General features: G+C 41.7%; 2 protein-coding genes across 6 annotated transcripts in view; both read left to right on the forward strand.

Moving 5' to 3' along the window:
• The window catches only part of tcf25 (TCF25 ribosome quality control complex subunit), a 189558-nt gene extending 174210 nt beyond the window's left edge, over positions 1-15348 (forward strand). For all 5 annotated transcript variants that reach the window (XM_077248130.1, XM_077248132.1, XM_077248131.1 and 2 more), the window contains one exon: positions 14747-15348. In XM_077248130.1, the coding sequence (XP_077104245.1) occupies positions 14747-14905 (159 nt within the window). In that variant the 3' untranslated portion in view covers positions 14906-15348. The remainder of the gene's footprint in view (positions 1-14746) is intronic.
• Positions 15349-20147: 4799 nt separating this feature from the next.
• Positions 20148-20971, forward strand: LOC143757404 (uncharacterized). Its single transcript, XM_077248518.1, has one exon. It carries the CDS (start codon positions 20352-20354, stop codon positions 20961-20963), a length of 612 nt encoding a protein of 203 aa, XP_077104633.1. The 5' UTR covers positions 20148-20351; the 3' UTR covers positions 20964-20971.
• The last annotated feature ends 789 nt before the right edge of the window (positions 20972-21760 follow it).

Here is a 21760-nt window from a genome sequence, read left to right on the forward strand (position 1 = left end):
AGCCAAAACAATCTGTTAATTTCATTTTCTATTATCACTGTAAAGCTGCTTTGAAACAATCTATATTGTTAAAAGCACTATATAAATGAAGGTGACTTGACTTTAACACTGAAAGAAAAAGGCATAGTTACCTTTTTGTACATTCTTCTTCTGTCTACATAATTTTCTGTGTATCTGAAAATTTATCATCAGCTCTGACCGTATCTTGGGAAAAATGCTGCTTTGACACAACACTCTTTTTGTTACTGTACTGAGGAAACATACACTTACTACATGTGTGTCTAAAGGACTACACGAAACCGAACAGGCAGAGGTGATCACAGCGCTGAAACAGTCAAATGTAACATTTTAATTCTCCGCTGTAATGCGATCTCATGCATAATACAGCGCAGTGGTTGGATTAAAAGCGTAAATCTTTTTATGAATAATGCAGAGAAAAGCTCTGAATTTGATTATGTAGAAGTGTACTCTCCAGCCACGGCAGCCAATCACCACTTCGAATTAACGCATATACCTCACATTTGCAACCTGTACATATGTTAACATGTGTTTTAGGGTTTCATGTGTCTTTTAAACCCAGCTAAGCAAGCCAAATGCGACACTGCCAAGAAACCCAGACTCCAAAGCAATGTTTCCACTGTCGGGCCAAAATCAAGCGTGATAGTGCATGCCAGGGCCAGTTGCGTTTGGTCCAAATACCAAAATACCTTGGTCCAAAGTGGGCCAACTGGGGCTTGAGGAGTGGTCAGGAGACGGTAAATACCGCTACTCATTTCCCATGTTATTATATCAGGCTACCAGCTAACTTCAACAGTTAATGCATTTTAAACTATTTTGAGCTTAAAACTCACTTAAAACGACACCAGAGAGTGTTTGCGTGTCAACCCCAAGGGTGTATCCTACGTGACTTGCAAAAAGCTATACAGTGGCTTCTCCATAAGCCAATATCCCATGTGCTAGGGAAAAATCCTCCAAGCATCTATGCTCCATAGCAAGGAAAGTTCTGGCTAGTACAACCATCCTCTCTCCCTTGCAGGACAGGGTTCAGCCCTTAAATGACCCAAGAGTAGAGCTATTAGGGGGAATACACAACATAGCCTCAGCTATGCTTTGGTATACCTCACCAGCTCCTCAGCAATATTGCTTGTGAAGGCTCTCATTGAGCAGCCTACCAATGAGTTAAAAACCTCTGCAATTAGAACTTCTCGTAGACAGGGAGTGGACAACTACTTGTTATTATAGGACGTAGTCCAACTACTTAATGACTGAGCTACAACCTTCAGTATTGCCATCCATCCAGGGGGGAGCATACGTCCCTTCCACTATTCAGAAAGGGAGCCAACTCATACCCTGACTTGAGTAAAGGCACTTTTACAATACTGCTATAGTTAACTCTTTCCCTGCCAGCGTAAAAAAAAAAAAAAAAGTTGCCAGCCACCATCAGCATTTTTGACCATATTCACAAAATGTTCATGGCCCCCAGAATATTTTTTTATACGAATATCTGAACATGCAATATATCAAAATAAAGAACAGACCCTTTACTTTAAAACAAACAAAATAAGTTTTCTTCTAGCTTCATGCATTCTTGTTTTTATCTAAACTTGAATTTGGACACTTGAAATCACATTTGAGTCCAGATTGAGTCCATCAACACCCCTAATGCTTGCTGAGTCCTATAGCACCCCCTACCGTATAACAGTGAAAACACAGAAAGCCGGAAATTTCCGTCAATAGCGGGGAAGCATTTTCGCACAAATTATGGAAATTGCCCACCTGTGGACTGCCCACCATAATTCCGTTTATCCTGCCTCCACCCTAACTCCACTGTCTTGTCAACTTTAACGCTCTGCCATGACACTTTAAGCTTGATGTTGACTAGTCACTGTTGCAAATTAGCTCAAAAGAAATATTGATAATCAATCATAACTTGTAATAATTAATTATGAATATTTGAATCAGTTAATATAATTAATTTAATGAAGTAAAATTAATATTACAATCAATCAACCTGTTCGTCCCGTGAACACTCAGTGTTAATTGTTTATTAATTCTAAGAAATGTTAATTTCTGGGGGAGGGAAACGTCTTTCTTACTGTACAGTACTGCTAAGAGCCTGTAGTCAAAATCGAAATCGGGTACCCACAATGGGTAAAATAGAAAGTGACAGGATGAAACCATAAACGGAATGAAGCTATGGAAAAGATTCATCTAACTATTAAAAGAACCATCAGCATATTATTTTCAGAGCACCTCATTAAATGTATACTTGCATGGCCTTTGCAGTGAAAGCATTTCGTTCCAGAAGAAGGATTTTGATGGTTCCTTGAGTTTCAAACGATTTCTTCCGCGTTGAAGGAAAAAACGGTGATGAACTCGAATGGTTTGTTTGACTCTGTTCTGTTTGAAGGTTTACTCTGTCTCCATGAGCACATGGTTGGGTTGCAGATTGTGGCCTGCCGGCCCTGGGCCAGAGAAGCCAAGCAGAGCAACCAGGAGAAGGGAGGAAGTTGGAAAAGTTGATGGTTGTCCATTCAGTGATGGTTAAGTTGCAGTTTTCTTCTGAGCTGGAATGAAGAAATTACAGTCTGACTCTGTTGGGAGAGTGAAGGCATAGCAGGCTGTGGTCAAGGCCTGCCGACGCCCATGGGCCCCGGAGGGGGTCCCCACAGACGGTCCCCACAGACATCAACACGAAGAAGCTGCAGTAGAAACTAGAAAAAGAAGAGAGAATCATTGTGAATTTGTCTCTAATAAAGCCTGAGAAAAATCCCACCTCTCCAGGTTTGCTGGTAAAACATTGGTCAAATGTTAATGCTGGAACATTGACTTCTGTCATGCTCATTTTGTGATCTAGCTATTTTTCTGTCAGCTGGTGAAATGGTGAGGTTGTGTGACGTTGTTCTATGGAAGCGTGTTAAGGGCGGGTTTTAGGGTAGTGTTGCAGGGCTTCTGGCCCGACAGTGGAAAGACAACTTGATTTTGACCTCGGTGCTTGAGGTCTGAGGCTATTGGCCCCGCTCGGCACGTCATTAGCCCTGGCTCGCACTGTCCCAAGAGTGGAAAAGTGGCTCATGAGGCTCAGTTGGGGGCCAGTTCTCCTCTGGCCAGTTGAACGAACACTGTGTGATGCAGGTCTGCATCACAAATCAGTTTTGGCATAGATGCCATTCCTCTTTCAATGTAACAAGTAAATTGGGTGTTATAGGATGTGTTCCCAGTTCCGGTTGACCTAATTAATGCAGCATAAAAATATTTTTATTCTATATTAGAATTATAGAAATGTGATTCTATGTTATAGAAATGTGATACTATGTTATGTATATGCTAAGTTAAAGAGATGGGTCTTTAATCTAGACTTAAACTGACTGTCTACCTCCCGAACAAAGCAATGAGACTAGAAAGTAAAAAGACTTGGAAGTTTCTCCCAAAGTTTTTTTTCTGTATTTCTGTTAACTGGAGTTTGGTTTCCTTGCCACTTTCGCCTCTGGCTTGCTTGGTTGGGGACACTTAATATTCAACAATATTATATAACAGCATATGGTGGAAGGAGTTGAAGCTGACCTTACGCTCTGTGCAAAGGCCATGTCTGGGTCTGGGTCTTGTGGTCTTATCACCTGATGGAGTTTTGGTTCCTTGCCACTGACGCCTTTTTCACATTTGTCGCCTTTGGCTTTTGGCTTGCATAGTTGGGGACATTTAATTTAATATTCAACAATATTATTGATCTGCCTGCATTGACACCATTATATGAAAACTGAACTGAGCTGGACGATGACATCACAGTTTTCTCCAGAACTGCTATACACACATATATATATATATATATATATATATATATATATATATATATATATATATATATATAAATGAACTAAATATTAACTTTTTTACTACACAAATTAACCATCACTGAACTTACTTAAGCAGGACTGTGACGCGATTTTCTTCTAGAAACAAACTTTGTTGCATTTTTTCCCCCCTGTTATCTCTGTAAAGCTGCTTTGAAATAATCTGTATTGGAAAAAGCGCTATATAAATAAAGGTGACTTGACATTGCTGAGGATCTGTGCCGAGTGCCTTTTTCTGGTTGACCTAACAATCCTTTTAAGGGATTTGATTTATAGAAATGTGATTAGTGTGTGTGCTATCCTAAACAGGACAAGAAAGGTGGAGTTTGTTTATTAAGCCTGCAGGGCAACCACCCAGTAAATCATTGCAATAATCTAGCCTTGAGGTCATAAATGCATTAATTAACTTCTGCATTTGACATTGAGAGCATTTGTCTAATTTAGAGATATTTATAAAATGAAAAATACAATTTTACAAATGTTAGGAATGCCACTATCAAATGACACATCCAGGTTCCTGATTGAAGACGTAGACTTGACACCAGCCATCAAATATTAGTATTCTATGTTATTACGTGCAGAAATTTTTTGTCCAATAAATAAAACATTGCATGGCTATAATTTCCTCTCTGATTTTATCAATCTTGTAAGTAAAGAAAATGTATAAAGACATTACTCAACTCAACCTTTATTTATAAAGCACTTTCAAAACCAGTAGAATGGACCAAAGTCATGTCCATAAATAGTAAATAACTCTAAAATACATAGAAACAAAAAATAACATCAAAACTTGTCGCCAAGAAAATCATACAACCATTCACTCAGAGTTTTCAGACCTAATTAAACACCAAAAGCTTTATAAAATAAGTCTTTTTAAAAAAATATCCATGCTTCACGAGGATTTTAAAGATAATGGCAACACATTCCAAAGTGCAGGAGCCGCAACAGAAAAGACGCGATCTCCACTACGCCTCAAGCGAGTGGGATGGTAAGGAGGATGTACTGATCTCGTTGATGTTGTTTGTTGATGTTGGATTTCGCCTTAAACTCTCCTTTCATATTTATTATTTTTTACCAACATTTTGATAACATCATCTACCCTACTTTTTCGTCGTTTTTTTGAGACTGGTAAGGGATTAACATGTCCTTTATATACTCAGGAGCTTGATCATGCAATGCTTTAGAGACACATGACATTACTGCCATGCTGTTGGGAAATGTCTGCATCTGTTGATGCTTTTTTTTGTTACTTCAGCCACTGTATCAAATAAATACCTGTGGTTATGTTTCCTTTCAAAAGAGTAAAAAAGTAAGCAGCTCTATCAGTTTTTAAAGACTTTCGGTAGATAGAAATACTATCCTTTCAACTGCGCTCCATTTTCCGGGCTGCTCTCTTATATCGTTATATAGTGTCGGACTGTTCTCTTTAATCTTCTTTAAGCGCAAAAGGAGCAACTATGTCTAAAGTGCTACAAAAGTGAGAGTCCATAGTTTGTTGCAACCAAGTTTTATTTTTTTGCAGTCCGATTTTCTGAGTTGAGACAAATCAGGAAGAGATAAATCATGATGATGAAAGCAATGTTTATTGGTTGAAGTGATAGTACGTCCTGGTTGCGTATGCAACCCACCGTTCCCTGAAGGAGGGAACGGAGGACATAGTCGACGCCGACTGAAATGGGATCAGGCCAGGGAGCCTCTCGTCTTCAAGTATTATTGAACGAGCCAATGCGCATTGGCGTGCGAGATCTGCTCTCATGCTCCGCCCCGCAGCGTGGGTATAAATACGGAAGTAGATGCACGCACCATTTGCTTTTCGCTGAGGAGCCGAGCATAACTCTGAGTCAGCGGTGGTCCAGCGGTAGTGGCAAGGGGACTACGTCCTCCGTTCCCTCCTTCAGAGAATGGTGGGTTCCAACCAGGACGTTCCCTTTCAGTCGATAACGTCGGACGTAGTCGACGCCGACTGAAATGGGATCCAACCTTTGAAACGCCACTAACGCTGCCACCTTCCAGTGCCTAGACAAAAGCCATCTGATCCTCCCGACATTTTAGCGGAAGAGGATAGGGCTTAGGCCAGGAAGTCACTGCTGTTCCACAAGACCCGCTCAGATAGACTTATTAAAACTGGGAAAGCGTGCCCTGAACATGGAAGGAAGGGATGCTGCGGAAGCCCAACCAACCCGAAGGGGGGAGGAATACACATATGAACTGGGCGGATGACCGGGCAGAACAACATATGGAATGTCACTGAGGTGGCTCCAGCGTAGGGAGGGTAGAGACAACACAGATTTTACAGTGATGGCAGAAACTCTGCCAAGGGAAAGACACGAGCTCGCCGTAGGGAGCCGTACCGTGGAGAATACACATATGGGATCACCGTGGGGATCGCAACATATGGACCAAGCCTAGCACAGGTTCCACACTGCTTACGAGTGGTAGGCCTAACACCGGACATTCCGCCACGTCCGATGTCGGAGGGGTGCGGAGGAACTCAACAGGGTTTGGATAAAGGGAACTCAACTGGAGTAGAATGGCGCACGTTTCCAGTCCATAGGAGGGGAATGGCGCAGCAAGCCGACACTGAACCGGGGCTCACAGTGTTACTGGCTTCTATGAGAAGAGAGCACACGGGAAGCAACCGTTCGACACATAGGCTATAGAATCTAGCGAACGTATTAGGTGTCGCCCAGCCCGCAGGTCTACAGACATGTGTCAGCGAGGCACCCTGTGCCAATGCCCAGGAGGCGGCAACACTCCTTGTGGAGTTAGCTCGCAGTCCGGGGGGACAGAGTTCACCTTGGGACTCATACGCCAAGATGATGGCATCCACTATCCAGTGGGCCAACCTCTGCTTGGAGACAGCCTTTCCCTTCTGCTGGTCTCCGTAACAGACGAAGAGCTGCTCTAAGGTCTTAAAGCTTCTGTCCACTTACAAGCGCACAGCGCGGACCTTGGGCACATATCCAGGCCGGGGTCTCAGGATAATGTGAGAGTTAGCTGGCCCGAATTCCAGGCACGATTCACTGACCAAAAATGCGTGCAGGTCCCCTAACCTCTTGAAGGAGGCCAAAGCAAGCAGGGGGGACAGAATTTTTAACTCTGCTATCAGTGGTTGCTCAAAGGGAGGTCTCTGCAGTGCGGTTAGCACCAGAGATAAGTCCCAAGAGGGTATAGAGGGGGGGCGAGGCGCATTCAATCTCCTCGCTCCCCTCAGGAACCTGACTATCAGATCGTGCCTTCCCAGGGACTTTCCATCCACTGCATCGTGATGTGCGGCAATAGCGGCAACATTCACTTTGAGGGTGGAGGGGGACAGCCAACGCTCCAAACCATCTTGCAGGAAAGAAAGCACGGAACTGATCGAACATCTTCGGGGGTCTTCTCGATGAGAAGAACACCACTCAACGAACAGGTTCCACTTCAGGGCGTAAGCATGCCTCGTAGAGGGCGCTCTCGCTGAAGTGATGGTATCTACGACTGACTGTGGTAGATCACCTAGAACCTCCGCGTCCCGCCCAGTGACCAGACATGAAGTTTCCAACAGTCTGAACACGGGTGCCATATGGTGCCGCGGGTCCCATACGGTGGCACGATAGTGAGCAGGCCAGGGATGTAAACGGCACGAAACTACCTCAGATGCTTCTGACCCCATAGGAGGAGGTGGCGGGCGAGTTGTGACATGCAACGGGAACGTAGACCACCTTGACGGTTGATGTACGCAACGGTCGCAGTGTTGTCTGTACGGACCAGTACATGCTTGCCGAGCAGCGTCGTCTTGAGGCGTCTCAAAGGAATTAGTACTGCTAACAACTCAAGGCAGTTGATGTGCCAATGCAGGTGGTACCCCGTCCAGATGCCAGCTACTGCATGCCCATTGTGCGTGGCCCCCCAGCCGGTGTTGGAGGCGTCTGTGGAGACCACAGCGTGTCTGGACACTTGTTCTAGGGGCACTCCAGCCCGGAGAAACAAAGGGTCTGACCACGGGCTGAGGGTTTGGCGGCAGGCCGGGGTGATTGTTACACGGAGCGTGCTGCTCTGCCACGCCCACCTCGGGACTCGGTCGTGAAGCCTGTGCTGAAGTGGTCTCATATGAAGCAGGCCGAGTGGCGTAACTGTGGCTGCCATATGCTCCAGGAGCCTCTGAAAACGTTTCAGTGGAACCACTGTTCTGCTCTTCATGAAATTCAGGCAGTTCAACACTGACCGGACCCGATCCTCTGTGAGGCGTGCCGTGTGTTGGACCGAGTCCAGCTCCAAACCGAGAAAAGTGATCCTCTCCACGGGGGCGAGTTTGCTCTTCTCCCAGTTGACCTGAAGACCCAACTGGCTGATGTGCTGGAGCAGCAAATCCCTGTGTTCGCATAACTGCTCCCGAGACTGAGCTAGTATCAGCCAGTCGTCGAGATAGTTGAGAATGCGAATGCCACGCTCTCTCATGGGAGCGATGGCTGCCTCCGTGACCTTCGTAAAGATAGGGGTGACGGGGCCAGCCCGAAGGGTAGGACTTTGTACTGATACGCCTTACCCTCGAACGGGAAACGCAGGAATGGCCTGTGTCGCGGCAGGATGGAGACATGAAAGTATGCGTCCTTCAGGTCGATCACTGCAAACCAATCTTGGGGACGGATGCATTGGAAATGCTCTTCTGCGTTAGCATTCTGAACGGGAGCTTGTGAAGGGACCGGTTCAGGACTCGCAGGTCCAGGATCGGTCGTAACCCACCACCTTTCTTGGGTACAATGAAGTACGGGCTGCAGAAGCCGGTCTTCATATCGGACTCTATCGCGTCCTTCGCCAGCAGAACAGCGATTTCCGCGCGCATGACAGGAGCAGATTCGCTCGACACAAAAGTGTGGCGAACGCCACTGTACTTGGGCGGATGCCAGCTGAACTGAATTGTGTAGCCGAGCCTGATGGTACGGAGGAGCAAGCTGGACGGGTTGGAAAGCACTTTCCAGGCTTCGACGAACCGGACTAGGGGGACCAGAGGCACCACAGGCATACCCGGGTTCAGGCAGCGAGGTGGAGGACAGGGACCCAGCTCGGAAGGCCCCTGGGCGGCCCGAAGCGGAGTCTGAGTGGGCAGTGCCGTACTTACCTGTCTCACCTGTCGAGACCTTGTTAATTCACTCGTTAATTCATCTAAATCGACAACATGTATGTTAGACCCTATACCGACTAAACTACTGAAAGAGATGCTTCCAGAAGTCATAGATGCTCTTCTTAACATCATTAATTCGTCTTTGTCTCTAGGATACGTACCAAAAACCTTTAAGCTGGCTATGATTAAACCGCTTGTTAAAAAAACGCAACTTGATCCTACAGAATTAGTAAATTACAGGCCGATCTCAAATCTACCTTTTCTGTCAAAGATACTAGAAAAGGCAGTATCCTCACAACTGTGTTCCTTTCTTGAAAGAAATGGTATCTGCGAGGATTTCCAGTCAGGATTTAGACCGCACCATAGCACTGAGACAGCTCTCATTAGAGTCACAAATGATTTGCTCTTATCATCCGATCGTGGTTGTATCTCTCTATTAGTGTTACTTGATCTTAGTGCTGCATTTGACACCATTGACCACAACCTTCTCTTAAATAGACTAGAAAACTATGTTGGCATTAGTGGAATTGCATTAGCATGGTTTAAATCATATATATCTGACCGCTATCAGTTTGTAGCAGTAAATGAAGAGATGTCTTATCGATCACAAGTTCAGTATGGCGTACCACAAGGCTCAGTACTAGGACCGCTGGTGTTCACTCTGTACATGCTACCTTTAGGAGATATCATTAGGAAACATGGAATTAGCTTTCACTGTTATGCTGATGATACTCAGCTCTATATTTCTAACAAAACCTAACGAAACCCACCAATTCACAAAATTATCGGAATGCATAGTTGATATCACAAATTGGATGACTAGTAATTTCCTACTACTAAATTCTGAAAAAACAGAGATTCTAATTATTGGACAAAAAACTTCCACACGTTATAACCTAGAATACCTTCTTGCACTTGATGGCTGCTCTGTTAAGTCTTCGTCGTCAGTTAGGAACCTGGGTGTGCTCTTTGATACCAGTCTTTCATTTGAAAGTCACATGTCTAGTGTCTGTAAAACCACATTTTCCATCTTAAAAATATATCTAAATTACCTCAGATGCTCTCATTGACAAATGCGGAACAACTAGTTCATGCGTTCATGACATCAAGGCTAGATTATTGTAATGCTCTACTGGATGGTTGCCCTGCACGCTTAATAAACAAACTACAGCTAGTTCAAAACGGAGCCGCTAGAGTTCTTGCCAGAACCAGGAAGTACGACCATATTAGCCCGGTTCTGTCAACACTGCATTGGCTCCCTATTAAACATCGTATAAATTTTAAAATATTGCTGATTACTTACAAAGCACTAAATGGTTTAGCTCCCCAGTACTTGAGCGAGCTCTTAACGCATTATAGTCCTTCACGTCTATTGCGATCTCAAAGTTCTGGCCAGTTGATAATACCTAGAATATCTAAATCGACTGCTGGCGGTAGATCCTTTTCCTATTTAGCACTAAAACTTTGGAATAATCTTCCTAACATTGTCCGGGAAGCAGCCACAGTCTGTCAGTTCAAAGCTAGACTAAAAACACATCTCTTTGACCTAGCATTCACATAACACTCTATAGACTTCTATAATTCAATATTAGGCTGCTTTGATTAGGTCAGCCGGAACTGGGAACACTTCCCTTAAATCCTGATGTACTCGTTACATCATAAGAAGAAGAGCATCTACGCTAATTTTAGTGTCTTTGTTTATCCCGAGGTTTTCCCGCAGCCTGCCGTATCCAGGCCGTTTCCAGATCTGACGAAGGACTTTCGCCTGGACCTGATGACAATGCAGTGCTGAAGTGCCAACTAGCCTCTCCCTATGGAGGATCCCTATACCACTCTACAGATAAAGCGCTTTTAACATTGTTAAAAGCGCTATATAAATGAGGATGACTCACCGGGGCAGCAGAGGATGGGTGAGAAGGCGGATGACCGGGTCCTCGAACGCATCGTGCTGCCGGCTGGCGAACAAGAGGGGGCTGGGGGAAGCAAGGCTGTTTCACAGGGTTGCAAACCGCCAGCCTCGCCCTCTTGGGTCCCAGGGATGGAGAAATTCGCTCGTTCGATAATTTGGGTACAACTGGACTCCGGGGAGCCAGTGGTGGAACGGTAACCATCTGAAGAGCTTGTCCCCCCATCCCTGGGTGGCCTGTCTCAGGAATGCTTCTGACACTCGCTCCCTGGCTGGGCAGTAACTGAGACAGACCGGGTGGCCTGCCTTCTGCTGGCTCTACGTTGGGGCCTAGGTGAAGGCTGTTGCGGAGGCCCCGCAGAACCGGAGGCAGTGGCAGGGGGACGCCCTCGGCGACGAGCAGGCTGAGGGACCATCACCGGCGGCGGGCTGGAGGCAACAGCGGGAAAAAGGGTGTGTCGGAGAGCCTCCGTCTGCACCTGGGCGGCGGAGAACTGTAGGGTGTAGCTCCTCGCCACGTCGCCGAACAACCCAACCTGGGAAGTTGGGGAGTCCAGGAACCGAACCTTGTCCGCATCCGCCATCTCAACCAGGCTGAGCCAACGATGGCATTCCTGGACCACTAGGGTGGACAACGCTAGACCGACCGCGCACGCTGCGACGCTTATACCCCGGAGGGTGAGGTCAACAGCAGTGCGGAGTGCCCAAACACGTGATGCAACAATTGTGACCGTCAGAGAGAGACAGGAAACGACCGCATCCAGAAACGCACGGGCGAAATGACATCTTGAAAAAGACGCAAACGCACACGTTTTGCTCTTTTAGGAAGTGAAAACTCTCACCAGTGCCGGAGCACACAGGGGAATGACCGCGGCAACACTGACACAGGAATGGTGCAGCCCGTATCAGTGAAGCACTCACTTTCTCGCCCTCAACCGACCGTCAAACATAAACAGAAAATTCGTTGCTGTAAAAACAGCAGTTGAGAGCTTGAAAGCTCGCGATCACAGCTGTACTCGCGCTGTTAACACCGACACCAGGAGAGACTTCCCAAAGAAGCGCCGACACACTCGCTCATTGTATAACAACACTCTTCAGAAGACCTAGACATGAAGCTCAGCTCCGAAGCGAAAGGCAAATGGTGCGTGGATCTACTTCCGTATTTATACCCGCGCCGAAGGGCAGAGTGTGAGATGCAGATCTCGCACTCCAATGCGCATTGGCTCGTTCAATAATACTCGAAGACGATAGGCTCCCTGGCGTAATCCCATTTCTGTCGGCGTCGACTACATCCGACGTTATCGACAGAAAGGGAACTACCATATTTGTAACAGGCTTGTGCAAAATTCTGAATTTCAGAATTGGCCTCCATTCAATTCATGAATTGGAATTTGAATTGAATTGACTCAACAGGAAGTTGAATTTGAATTTGAATTGGAATGACAGGAAGTGGAATTAAATTCATGGCAATTCAAAGAAATTCTACACAGTCGCACATAGGGTGACCACCATCAAACAAACCAAATGTGGGACGATGCGGGACATGTTACCAACACTAAAACATAACCTGAAACTGTTATATAATGTCCATTTAACTTAATAAAAACATTTGTACTCTGCATTTCAGCAGATAAAAATACTTTGTTATTTAGTCCCTTCCAGACAACACAATTACATCACAATGTAACATAACATGTCTTTATATTACTTGCCATTTAAATTCAAAATCACTGAGCAAGGCAGCAGGCATCATTCAGATCACTATTTTTGAAACAGTTCTGACTAAGTCCAACTAAAATCCAACAAAATAAATAATGAACAAATAAAATATAAAACAACATGAAATTAGTTAATTGACAGCCTTATATATTAAGAATATATTACACCAAACACTTTCATATTTTTAGAAAGGATGTGACTTAAAACAACTACAGCAGGCAATAAATAAATTCTGTTAAATTAACATTTTATTTTACCGAATTATCCATTTGTTTTCCTGACAGGGAACACATGGAACGAATCACCGCTCAACATTTTGATTGACAAGCTACTAGTGACCATGTTTACTCCTTTCTTTTCAACCATTGGATATGATTTTAAAAACGGCTGTTGTATTTGTACTTCTGACGAAGCGCTGTTAAATATAGGTGAAAAACTACGCGCAAAAAGAATAAATAAAATGCATTCTTAAAAAGGCAAAAGAACGCATGCACATTTTCTTAATATGATAATTAAAAACAAACAGACTGATAAAAATAAGGACATTTTCTCAATATGCGACGTGGGGGACAAGGGGTGAAAATGCTGTGCAGTAGGCTACAACACAAAGCGTGATGGGTGGTCACCCTAGTCACACAACAGAAAGAATATGTTGAATCTCACATACATTCAGCGTTAGGAAGGTTACTTTGGAAATGTAATTGCTTACTGTTATAAGTTACCCATTATAAATGTGGTTTGGATTATTTTATTTGGATTACTTTATCAATGTAAATCAGTTTCCTTTTAATTTTGATTAGTAACTAATTAAATTACACATTTTACCTCAGTAATACAACTAAATACAATTACATTCATTTTGTAATTCAATAACATAATTTCATTACAGTTAAATCACTCCTCAACCCTGCATACATTTTGTTCTAATATATATATATATATATATATATATATATATATATATATATATATATATATATAACAAATGTCCACCTAAATTTTTTTTTTTTCTTCTAAAGATTTACTAAAGTAATTCTGGGAGTCATGTTCTATCAAGTTCTGAGTCATGTTCTATTATGTTCCACAAAATTAGAATTACAATAAATCAAACTAAATTATTTGTTCTGTGACTAAATCTTGTAACATTGCTGGGGGAAATTATTTCCTGTTAATGTAATCTGTACAAGTAGTTCAAACTAATAACATTTATAGAATATGTAATGCAATCATATCTGACATATACTGTAAAGCTTCATTGTTAAACACTTCACTTAAAATATCTATATGAATTTCTTAGAATTTGTTTTGAATTGCAATTCTGCTTCCTTTAATTCAAATTCGAATTGTAATTCTAGATCCTGTTTTTGACATCAATTCAAATTCAAGAATTGAATTGGAATTTAGGATTCATTCTCAATTCAATTCTGAATTGTGCACAAGCCTGATTTGTTACAAGGAGTTGATTTTGTAGCCTTGATAATGATTTGAGGAGTATAGCACTCCCTATAGCACTGTCTTAGGTGTCACATTACAGACATTGCAGTTTATTGCTCTGGCCATAACTGCTGTCCTCATGCCTCCCAGCAGCAGGCCTATGGCATGTTCACCCTTGACATCTTTCTTTTGGTGTTTTTCAGAGTCAGTGGGAGGTCTCTTTAGTGTCCAAAGCTATTGTAACTGTGACCATAATTGCCTACCACCTGTAAACCGTCAAAAGGACTGGTCCACAAGTGCATGTCCAATAATTGGGCATGGATCTTTGAACAAGCATGAAAAAAATAGTTTAAACCCTTTCCAATAAAGATCTGTAAAGCTGCTTTGGATTTTACAAAATTTACAAAATGATATGAGTTAATGTTTGTTTGAGAAAATATATTCTTCTAGTGACACATGCTAGAAGGATATATAGGTGTGTTTTTTTAGAGTTGTGTGTGTGTGTGTGTTCTACTATCCTAAGAAATCCTATCAAGGACTACAACAAACAGCCCATTATTTTTAACACTAAAATATCTTCAGTTATTTTGAAGTCATGTATTCTTTGAACTCCTTTTGCCTCTGGCTATGCAAGCTATGTTTTTTTATACCATACTACCATGATCAGCTTCATGAATTATGTGAAAAGGGAAAAGCATGGTTTGTATCTGCTAATGATTTTTTTTCCATGTTCAGAGGCCTGAAGACAGACAGGAAGTTGCCCGTGCCGGCCATGAATTGAACCAGGAAGTGAATAGACTAATGGTGGCCATGAGGGACATGTTGGCTAACATCCAGTTTCGTGAACCTCAGTGGGAGGACAACCAGGACAGAGACGAGGAGGAATGGGACTGACGGATCAACAAGGGCATGATTTTCAAATTTAAAAAAAAGTGTCTAATGCTGTGCTTGCCCTATATAATAAAAGATCCAATTAATTCATACTACTTGACTAGTACTTAATTGTGGTCCACATCTCTTATTATATGAAGAGACAAATATGTTCATCAAGCCATGACTTGAGAGGCTTCTTTTTTATAATGAATATTATGACTGGTATTTTCAGGCTTGAAAGCATAATTTCTGAGCACTCACCATAAAGTGGAACTACCTTGTTTTGAACACCATGACAATCATCAGAAAACATTAGTAAAACAATGTTGCTGGATTAAATTATGAATAAATTGTTTTAGTAATTGCAATATATATATATATATCCGCCAGTTGTTGTTTTTTTTTCATATTCTGTATTTTGAAATAAATGAGCACCAATTAAATCATTTTTTAATCTTTGAAAATCTGGAGTAAAAGAGTTTCTAAATATTTTATGTGTTTGTTAGGCCGTCTGTTTCATCCCATGCAAAAAACAAAACAAAAAACTTGTTAACCTGTCAAAGCTTTTATCAAGAATATTGATACATTCTGAATATTTTTTCAATATTCTTTTCTTTTGTCATTTTGTCTGTGCTACTCTTTTTGAATCAAACAACTCAACATTTAAAATTGATTGAAATTGTGCTCAAGAAAAGCAATGTTTGAGGTTTAGCTATTTTTATTATTGAACTAAAAAATAAACTACAATACTAAAATAACTCAAAACTAGTATGTACCTAGTATGTTTAAACAACATAATTTACATGCAAGTTTTCAAAATTTTTAGATTTTTGTAAAAAGTAAAAATTGCAGATTCCAACGAAGATGACTGACTTTCTGTTGGGAGGAGTCAGATAAAACCAAGTAAACTTTTGGTTTTCAAGTCAGCTTGTAAAGATCGTATTTACGAGTTGAACGCACATTAACGTCACCACAATGTCGTAAATACGAGTGGGAAGCTCACGATTTTCTTTAAGCATTGATCTTTACGAGTTGGCGGCGTGCCAGTGAGAAAAATGGCGGAATACTACAATACTTAAAGGTATTTAGCAGTGATATTGTCAGTCTTTTCTATTTACAGCGAAGTAAGTTAATTGCTGGTGTTGTGAACCACCTTCTTCTTTAGTGTAGAAAAAATCAGAAGCGAAAACCAGGAGACTTGGGGTATCTTTTAAGCAGGATTCTTTATTTGCTGTAGTCTGCTTCATCCAAAATCTTACCCAAGTCTGACTAAAATCAAATACAGACTTCGTTATACATTTAGAGGGGGAGGAGTTTACATTGAGGGGGGAGAAACTCTGAACAGGATGGGGCAGAACTTCCTGGGTTGTTGGGTTGTTGCACTGAGACAGGACAAAAAGACAAAAGGTCTAACTCAGAGCCTTCAGATGCTAATCCAATCAGCATGATTGGATCAACAAAGGCCCAGCTGAACTTTGAGAAGTGACAAGAGGTTAAGGTCTGACACCTTGGTTCCATCAAAAATGGAAAAAACAGTGTGCAACTTACTCAGTTAAAATACTATAGTATTGGAAGCTCAATTAAAACATTTAATAAATTTGTAACACTACACTTGCACAGAATATGTTGGTATTGTAATATGTAACGATAAAATTTGCAGTGGCTTCAAAAATTAATTAAAAACATAAAAAAAACAAAGGACACCAGAAGTACATTTCTTTGTTCTTCATTTTCTAGTAAGAGTTTAAGAACCTTGCTGTATTTTTGTGTAATTAAGAGAAAATACACCGCCATCTTACTCAGACGAAAGTGACTTATATGCACCTACCGTCACAAACACGACTTCCCACCTCGTAAGTCTGAACTTCCAAGGAGGACTTGATCACACCATTTGTCCTCTTTAATGTCATCAGTGACCATTTGAGAAACTTCACCACAAACAAATACCCAACAGCCTGCATTTGGTAGAGCCCCTCGACCACGCCCAAGACTAAGCACCACATAACTTTTAAAGTTTTTGCAGGTCTGTGTTCGAGCATGGCAAAGGCCTCAAAAATTGATGAATTCATAAAAATAATAAAAGTGAACATGTCTAAAACAATAGGGCTTTAGCACCTCCGGTGAAAAATAATTGAATGTGTATCTTTATGTCGTAGTCATAGTGAATTGTATTGGAATCAACTACATTCTACAATTATCCTTATTTATATCAAATTATAACTATAACTCATGGGATAACTATATAATTAATTGTAGAAAATATATTGCATGAAATTAGTTCTGTATTTTCCCCACAGTAGGGGTACTGCATCTTGGGTGGACCCATGGTGTGGTGTACTATCCGTCACCCTGTGGTGTCAGGAATCTGCTAGAGACCTAGAAGATGTTCTCCCGAGTTTCAAATTTCCACCTCTCTGACATAGCTGGACGTTGCCAGACGTTAAAAGTAGGATGACCACCCGCCCCGCGTAGGGCGTGCGCGCACAGGTTTGAAGCCCAATTCATACGTCCCGCAAATTGAGACGGTGTGACACATAATCAATGCTTGCTCAAAAAAAGTTGGTCGCTCTATATCCTCGAGCCCCAGGCAGCCAAACGAACATTACTTGACAGTTCAGCACGCTACTGTTGCCACACCCACGTGACGCACCCTTCAGTTGAACTGCTGACTAGCTTGCAGTCAACTTTTTCGTTGTTGTCATGACAGCGCACGCATGGCATACCAGACACTGGGAAGGAACGTTTAGATGCGCGCTTTCCAATTCGAAAAATGGAGAAAGAGACTGGGTCTGAGCCACCGCCATCATCAATTAGGCCTGAGACGAGAGTTCAAGAGATTTCCACGACGCATGCGCGAGAACTGAGAAGAGGACGTTCTTCTTCTAATACTTCTTGTTCAGTTCTCGCGCATGCGTCGTGGAAATCTCTTGAACTCTCGTCTCAGGCCCACAAGGAAGAAAAGGAATAGTCGAATAAAGTCGTTATTTATGTGTTTTTTTTCAGAAAAAAAGTATTCTCGTCGCTTGATAAACTTATAGTTGAGCCACTGTAGGCACATGGAATATTTAAACATGTTCTTTAATGACTTTCTGGGCCGTCAAGTTTCATTCCCTCAGGCAGCCTATGTAGCAGTGATCCACCTCTCAGATTTAATCAAAAATATCTTCATTTGTGTTCCGAAGATGAACGAAGGTCTTACGGGGTTGGTACAGCATGGGGGTGAGTAATTAATGACTTAATTTTCATTTTTGGGTGAACTAACCCTTTAAACGACACAGACTCACGGAGACTCACAAGAAACGTGACATCCAAATCTATGGAGAAACAAGAAATACAAGTTCAAGAAGAAACCTGAAGGTAAGAAACCAAGTTATTTAAGACCCCATTTGTCTAAGATGAAGTTTGATTGATTTTGAACATTGGTGGACTGTCTACAGGGGTGCAAATGTGTCACTTTTAGGAAACAGTAGCCTTTTAGGTCAAAATATGTCATTGTTTTGCATAGGATTGTATCTTGGCACCTTTTTTATTGTTGTCACCTTGTAATGGTGATGGGTTTGCACTCCTCTGTCTATACTGGAAAACCATTTGGAAGCTTATCATAAAAATGAATGTTGCTTTAATTCTGTCTCTTATCTTTCTTCCTTATTTGATTCAGATGCTGGTGAAAAGGTTTGAGTCCTGAAGGTGTCCCCAGAACACTGAACAGTTTTTTTCCTGCGCCTGCCTTTACTAACATGCAAGTTCACCATCCTTCCTCCCCCTTCTCTTTCCGTGAACCTCTGGATTTGTGAGTTAAGACTCTTTTTTTTACCTGTTCCTGTGGTGCTGAGCAACTACAATTCCTGTTAATCTTATAATTTTATATTATAATGTATTTAAAGTGAATAAATTGTAATGAAAAATAAATAAAATTAAATAGCTAAAGTAAATCGTAAGTAAATCTGTCAATTCATTGAATGTTCAAAATATTATGAATCTTTATCTAGAAGAAAATACACATTGGTTGGCCTATTCATGAGCATACATTAGCAATTACACATGTTCAGGGGAATAGGGCATTATTAATATACCATGTAAGGTGGTATGTGCTAGAAATGGGTAAACCACTATCAGTGAATCTGCCCGTGGAGTGGGGGCACCGCCGCGCCAGGCAGTGTCCCGCATTGTCCCTCAGAAACATACCCCTTGTCCCCCCTTGGGCTTATTAGCAGGTGGTCACCCTAGTTAAAATCCACATGATGGCAGGGTAGTGCTCCATAAAATGTTGCTTTTCTGGAAAAAAAAAATACAGAAAGTGCAGCAGTAATGAGTGAATACCCTTCAATGCTATTTGGGGCCAGATATACATAAAGACAAAACAACTGACCGATTCGCCTGAACTTTTGAACGGTACTCCCTCTATAACCGTTTTCATTAAAAAAAAGGCCTAAGGAGTGACCGAAGGAGCATAAAACTGTTGTCAGATCTTGCTTCTATTGCTAACTCAACTTCAGCAGGGCAAAATAACAACTAGCAGGTACTTCCTCTGCCAACGGAAGGACATTCACTACATTAGCCTTGCGGATGTATTTTCATCTGCACAACCAGCGGATTGACAATACCTTCTTGCAATACTTTCTTTGAATAAAGAATGTCCAACAAAGATTTGCACCAATGGACACCTATTAATAGGTCTAGATGAGGAAACAGACAAACGTAGTACATGAAGTAATACAAATGTTATTAAAATACTTTTATCTCAATACTTTGTCATATAATTTCAGATATTTGTATCATTTGTAACATCTACAAACACAAATCAAAGCCATTTCAAGGTCATGTGCAAGATCTTCAGGTATACTTGACTAAATTTTAAATTTATAACAATAGAGGGGTTTCCCATATATGATATATTCAATTCTTTTGCATTGCTCGATTGCTCCTGTCTGCCTTGCTGCCTTGCTGTTGGTTCGTGTCTGTAGTCTTCGTATATCTTTCTGTTTTGAATCATTATTTACTACCATTCCCTGTTGTTTATACTGCTAAATACTTACTCAATATTACATATTAACCTGACATCGCTTCAATCTAAATCGTTGCTAGCACAACAAGCTACTAATTCGCTAGCCTGTTAGCGTGCCATCCGTGCGCTCATTTAGCTTGTGCGCTCGCACCTTTTACAAATCCATCAAAGCTGTGGTAAGTAGAATCAGTCAACAAACACGGTAAGTCATGTCATCTTCTCCTCTTATTGTGACTTGCACTTTATGCAACTTATAACATAGCCTTCTCCGTCTGCACAGGATTTACATGTGATAAATGCAGGGAGATAGTCAGGCTGACGGAGAAGATTTCAGAACTAAATACACGCATCCAAACTTTAATTGAGGTTAATTGTAAGAGTGCAAGGGCTTTAGATACTGCTTTGGATGCGACTAGCTTAGAGAACACTGTACACTGTTCGGTACCGGCTAAAGTAGAGGCCATGCAGCAGGGCAATTGGGTGACTGTAAGGCGCTGTAGTCGCGGGACAAAACACCGGTCTTCCGTTCCAATTACAACATCAAACAGATTATCCCCTCTCAGTGAAACACCCTCTGAGAATCCTGTTGAATGTGCCCTAGTTATTGGCGATTCTATTACACGGAACGTGAAAATAGAGACACCAGCCACCATAGTCACATGTTTGCCGGGAGCCAGAGCGCCTGACATCAAAGCAAATTTAAAAGTGCTGGCTAATGCTAATCATAAATTCTCTAAGATTATTATTCATGTCGGCACTAATGATATTCGACTTGGCCAGTCAGAGATCACTAAAATTAATTTTAAAGAGGTGTGTGAACTCGCAAGTACGATGTCAGGCACTGTAATTTGCTCTGGCCCCCTTCCTGTTCGAAGGAGTGATGAGATAGTTAGCAGATTGTCATCACTCAATTGCTGGTTGTCTAAGTGGTGTCCGCAAAATAATATAGAATTCATAGACAATTGGAAAAGTTTTTGGGGCAGACCTGACCTGCTGAAAAGAGATGGTATTCTTCCCTCCTGGGATTGTGCTGCTCTTCTCTCTAGTAATATGGCACATAGTCTTAAAGCTTAAACATGACAATCTGGGGCTTGGGTCAGGAAGCAGACAAACTGGCTAAACTGACCGTCTGCCAGCTGTCTCACGTCACCAAGGTCAGATAAATCCCATCACATAGAGGCTCTTTCACCTAGATATCATCATATAGGGAATGTGTCTGTTCCCCGAATTAGGAAATACAAAAAACTTTCAAACCCATCTAAGGGTAAAAATTTAATTGATGTTCAACAAATATAAAACAGAAATAATATAAATGAACAAATGATAAAGCTTGGGTTGCTGAATATTCAATCCCTTACTTCAAAAGCACTTATTGTTCATTAACAATAAGTGCTTTTGAAGTAAGGGATCGAATATTCAGTACACAGTACATCTAGGTTATAGTCTGTACTCATATCATTATATGATTACAGACTATAACCTAGATGTGCTGTGTTTGACCAGAAACTTGGAGTGCACCCCTCAAGATTACTGTTATAAACATGAACATCGTCTGAAAGGCAAAGGGGGAGGTGTTGCTGTAATTTATAGTAATATTTTCAAAATTACTAAGAAGTCTAGTTTTAGATATAATTATTTTGAAGTGTTGGTGCTTAATGTAACATGTAACACAATATATAGTGCAAATGATAAATCACGTTTAAGATTTCTGCTGGCTACTGTATACAGGCCACCAGGACACCATACAGACTTTATCAAAGAATTTGCTGACTTTCTATCAGAATTAGTACTGGCTGCAGATGTAGATAATGAAAAAGATGCATTGGGATTGACATTTAAAGACATTCTTAACTCTATTGGAGTTAGACAAC

Source organism: Siphateles boraxobius, unplaced genomic scaffold (genome assembly GCF_051911475.1).
Source record: "Siphateles boraxobius isolate OS27281-9 unplaced genomic scaffold, OSU_SipBor_1 30, whole genome shotgun sequence".
In the NCBI taxonomy this organism is placed as follows: domain Eukaryota; kingdom Metazoa; phylum Chordata; class Actinopteri; order Cypriniformes; family Leuciscidae; genus Siphateles; species Siphateles boraxobius.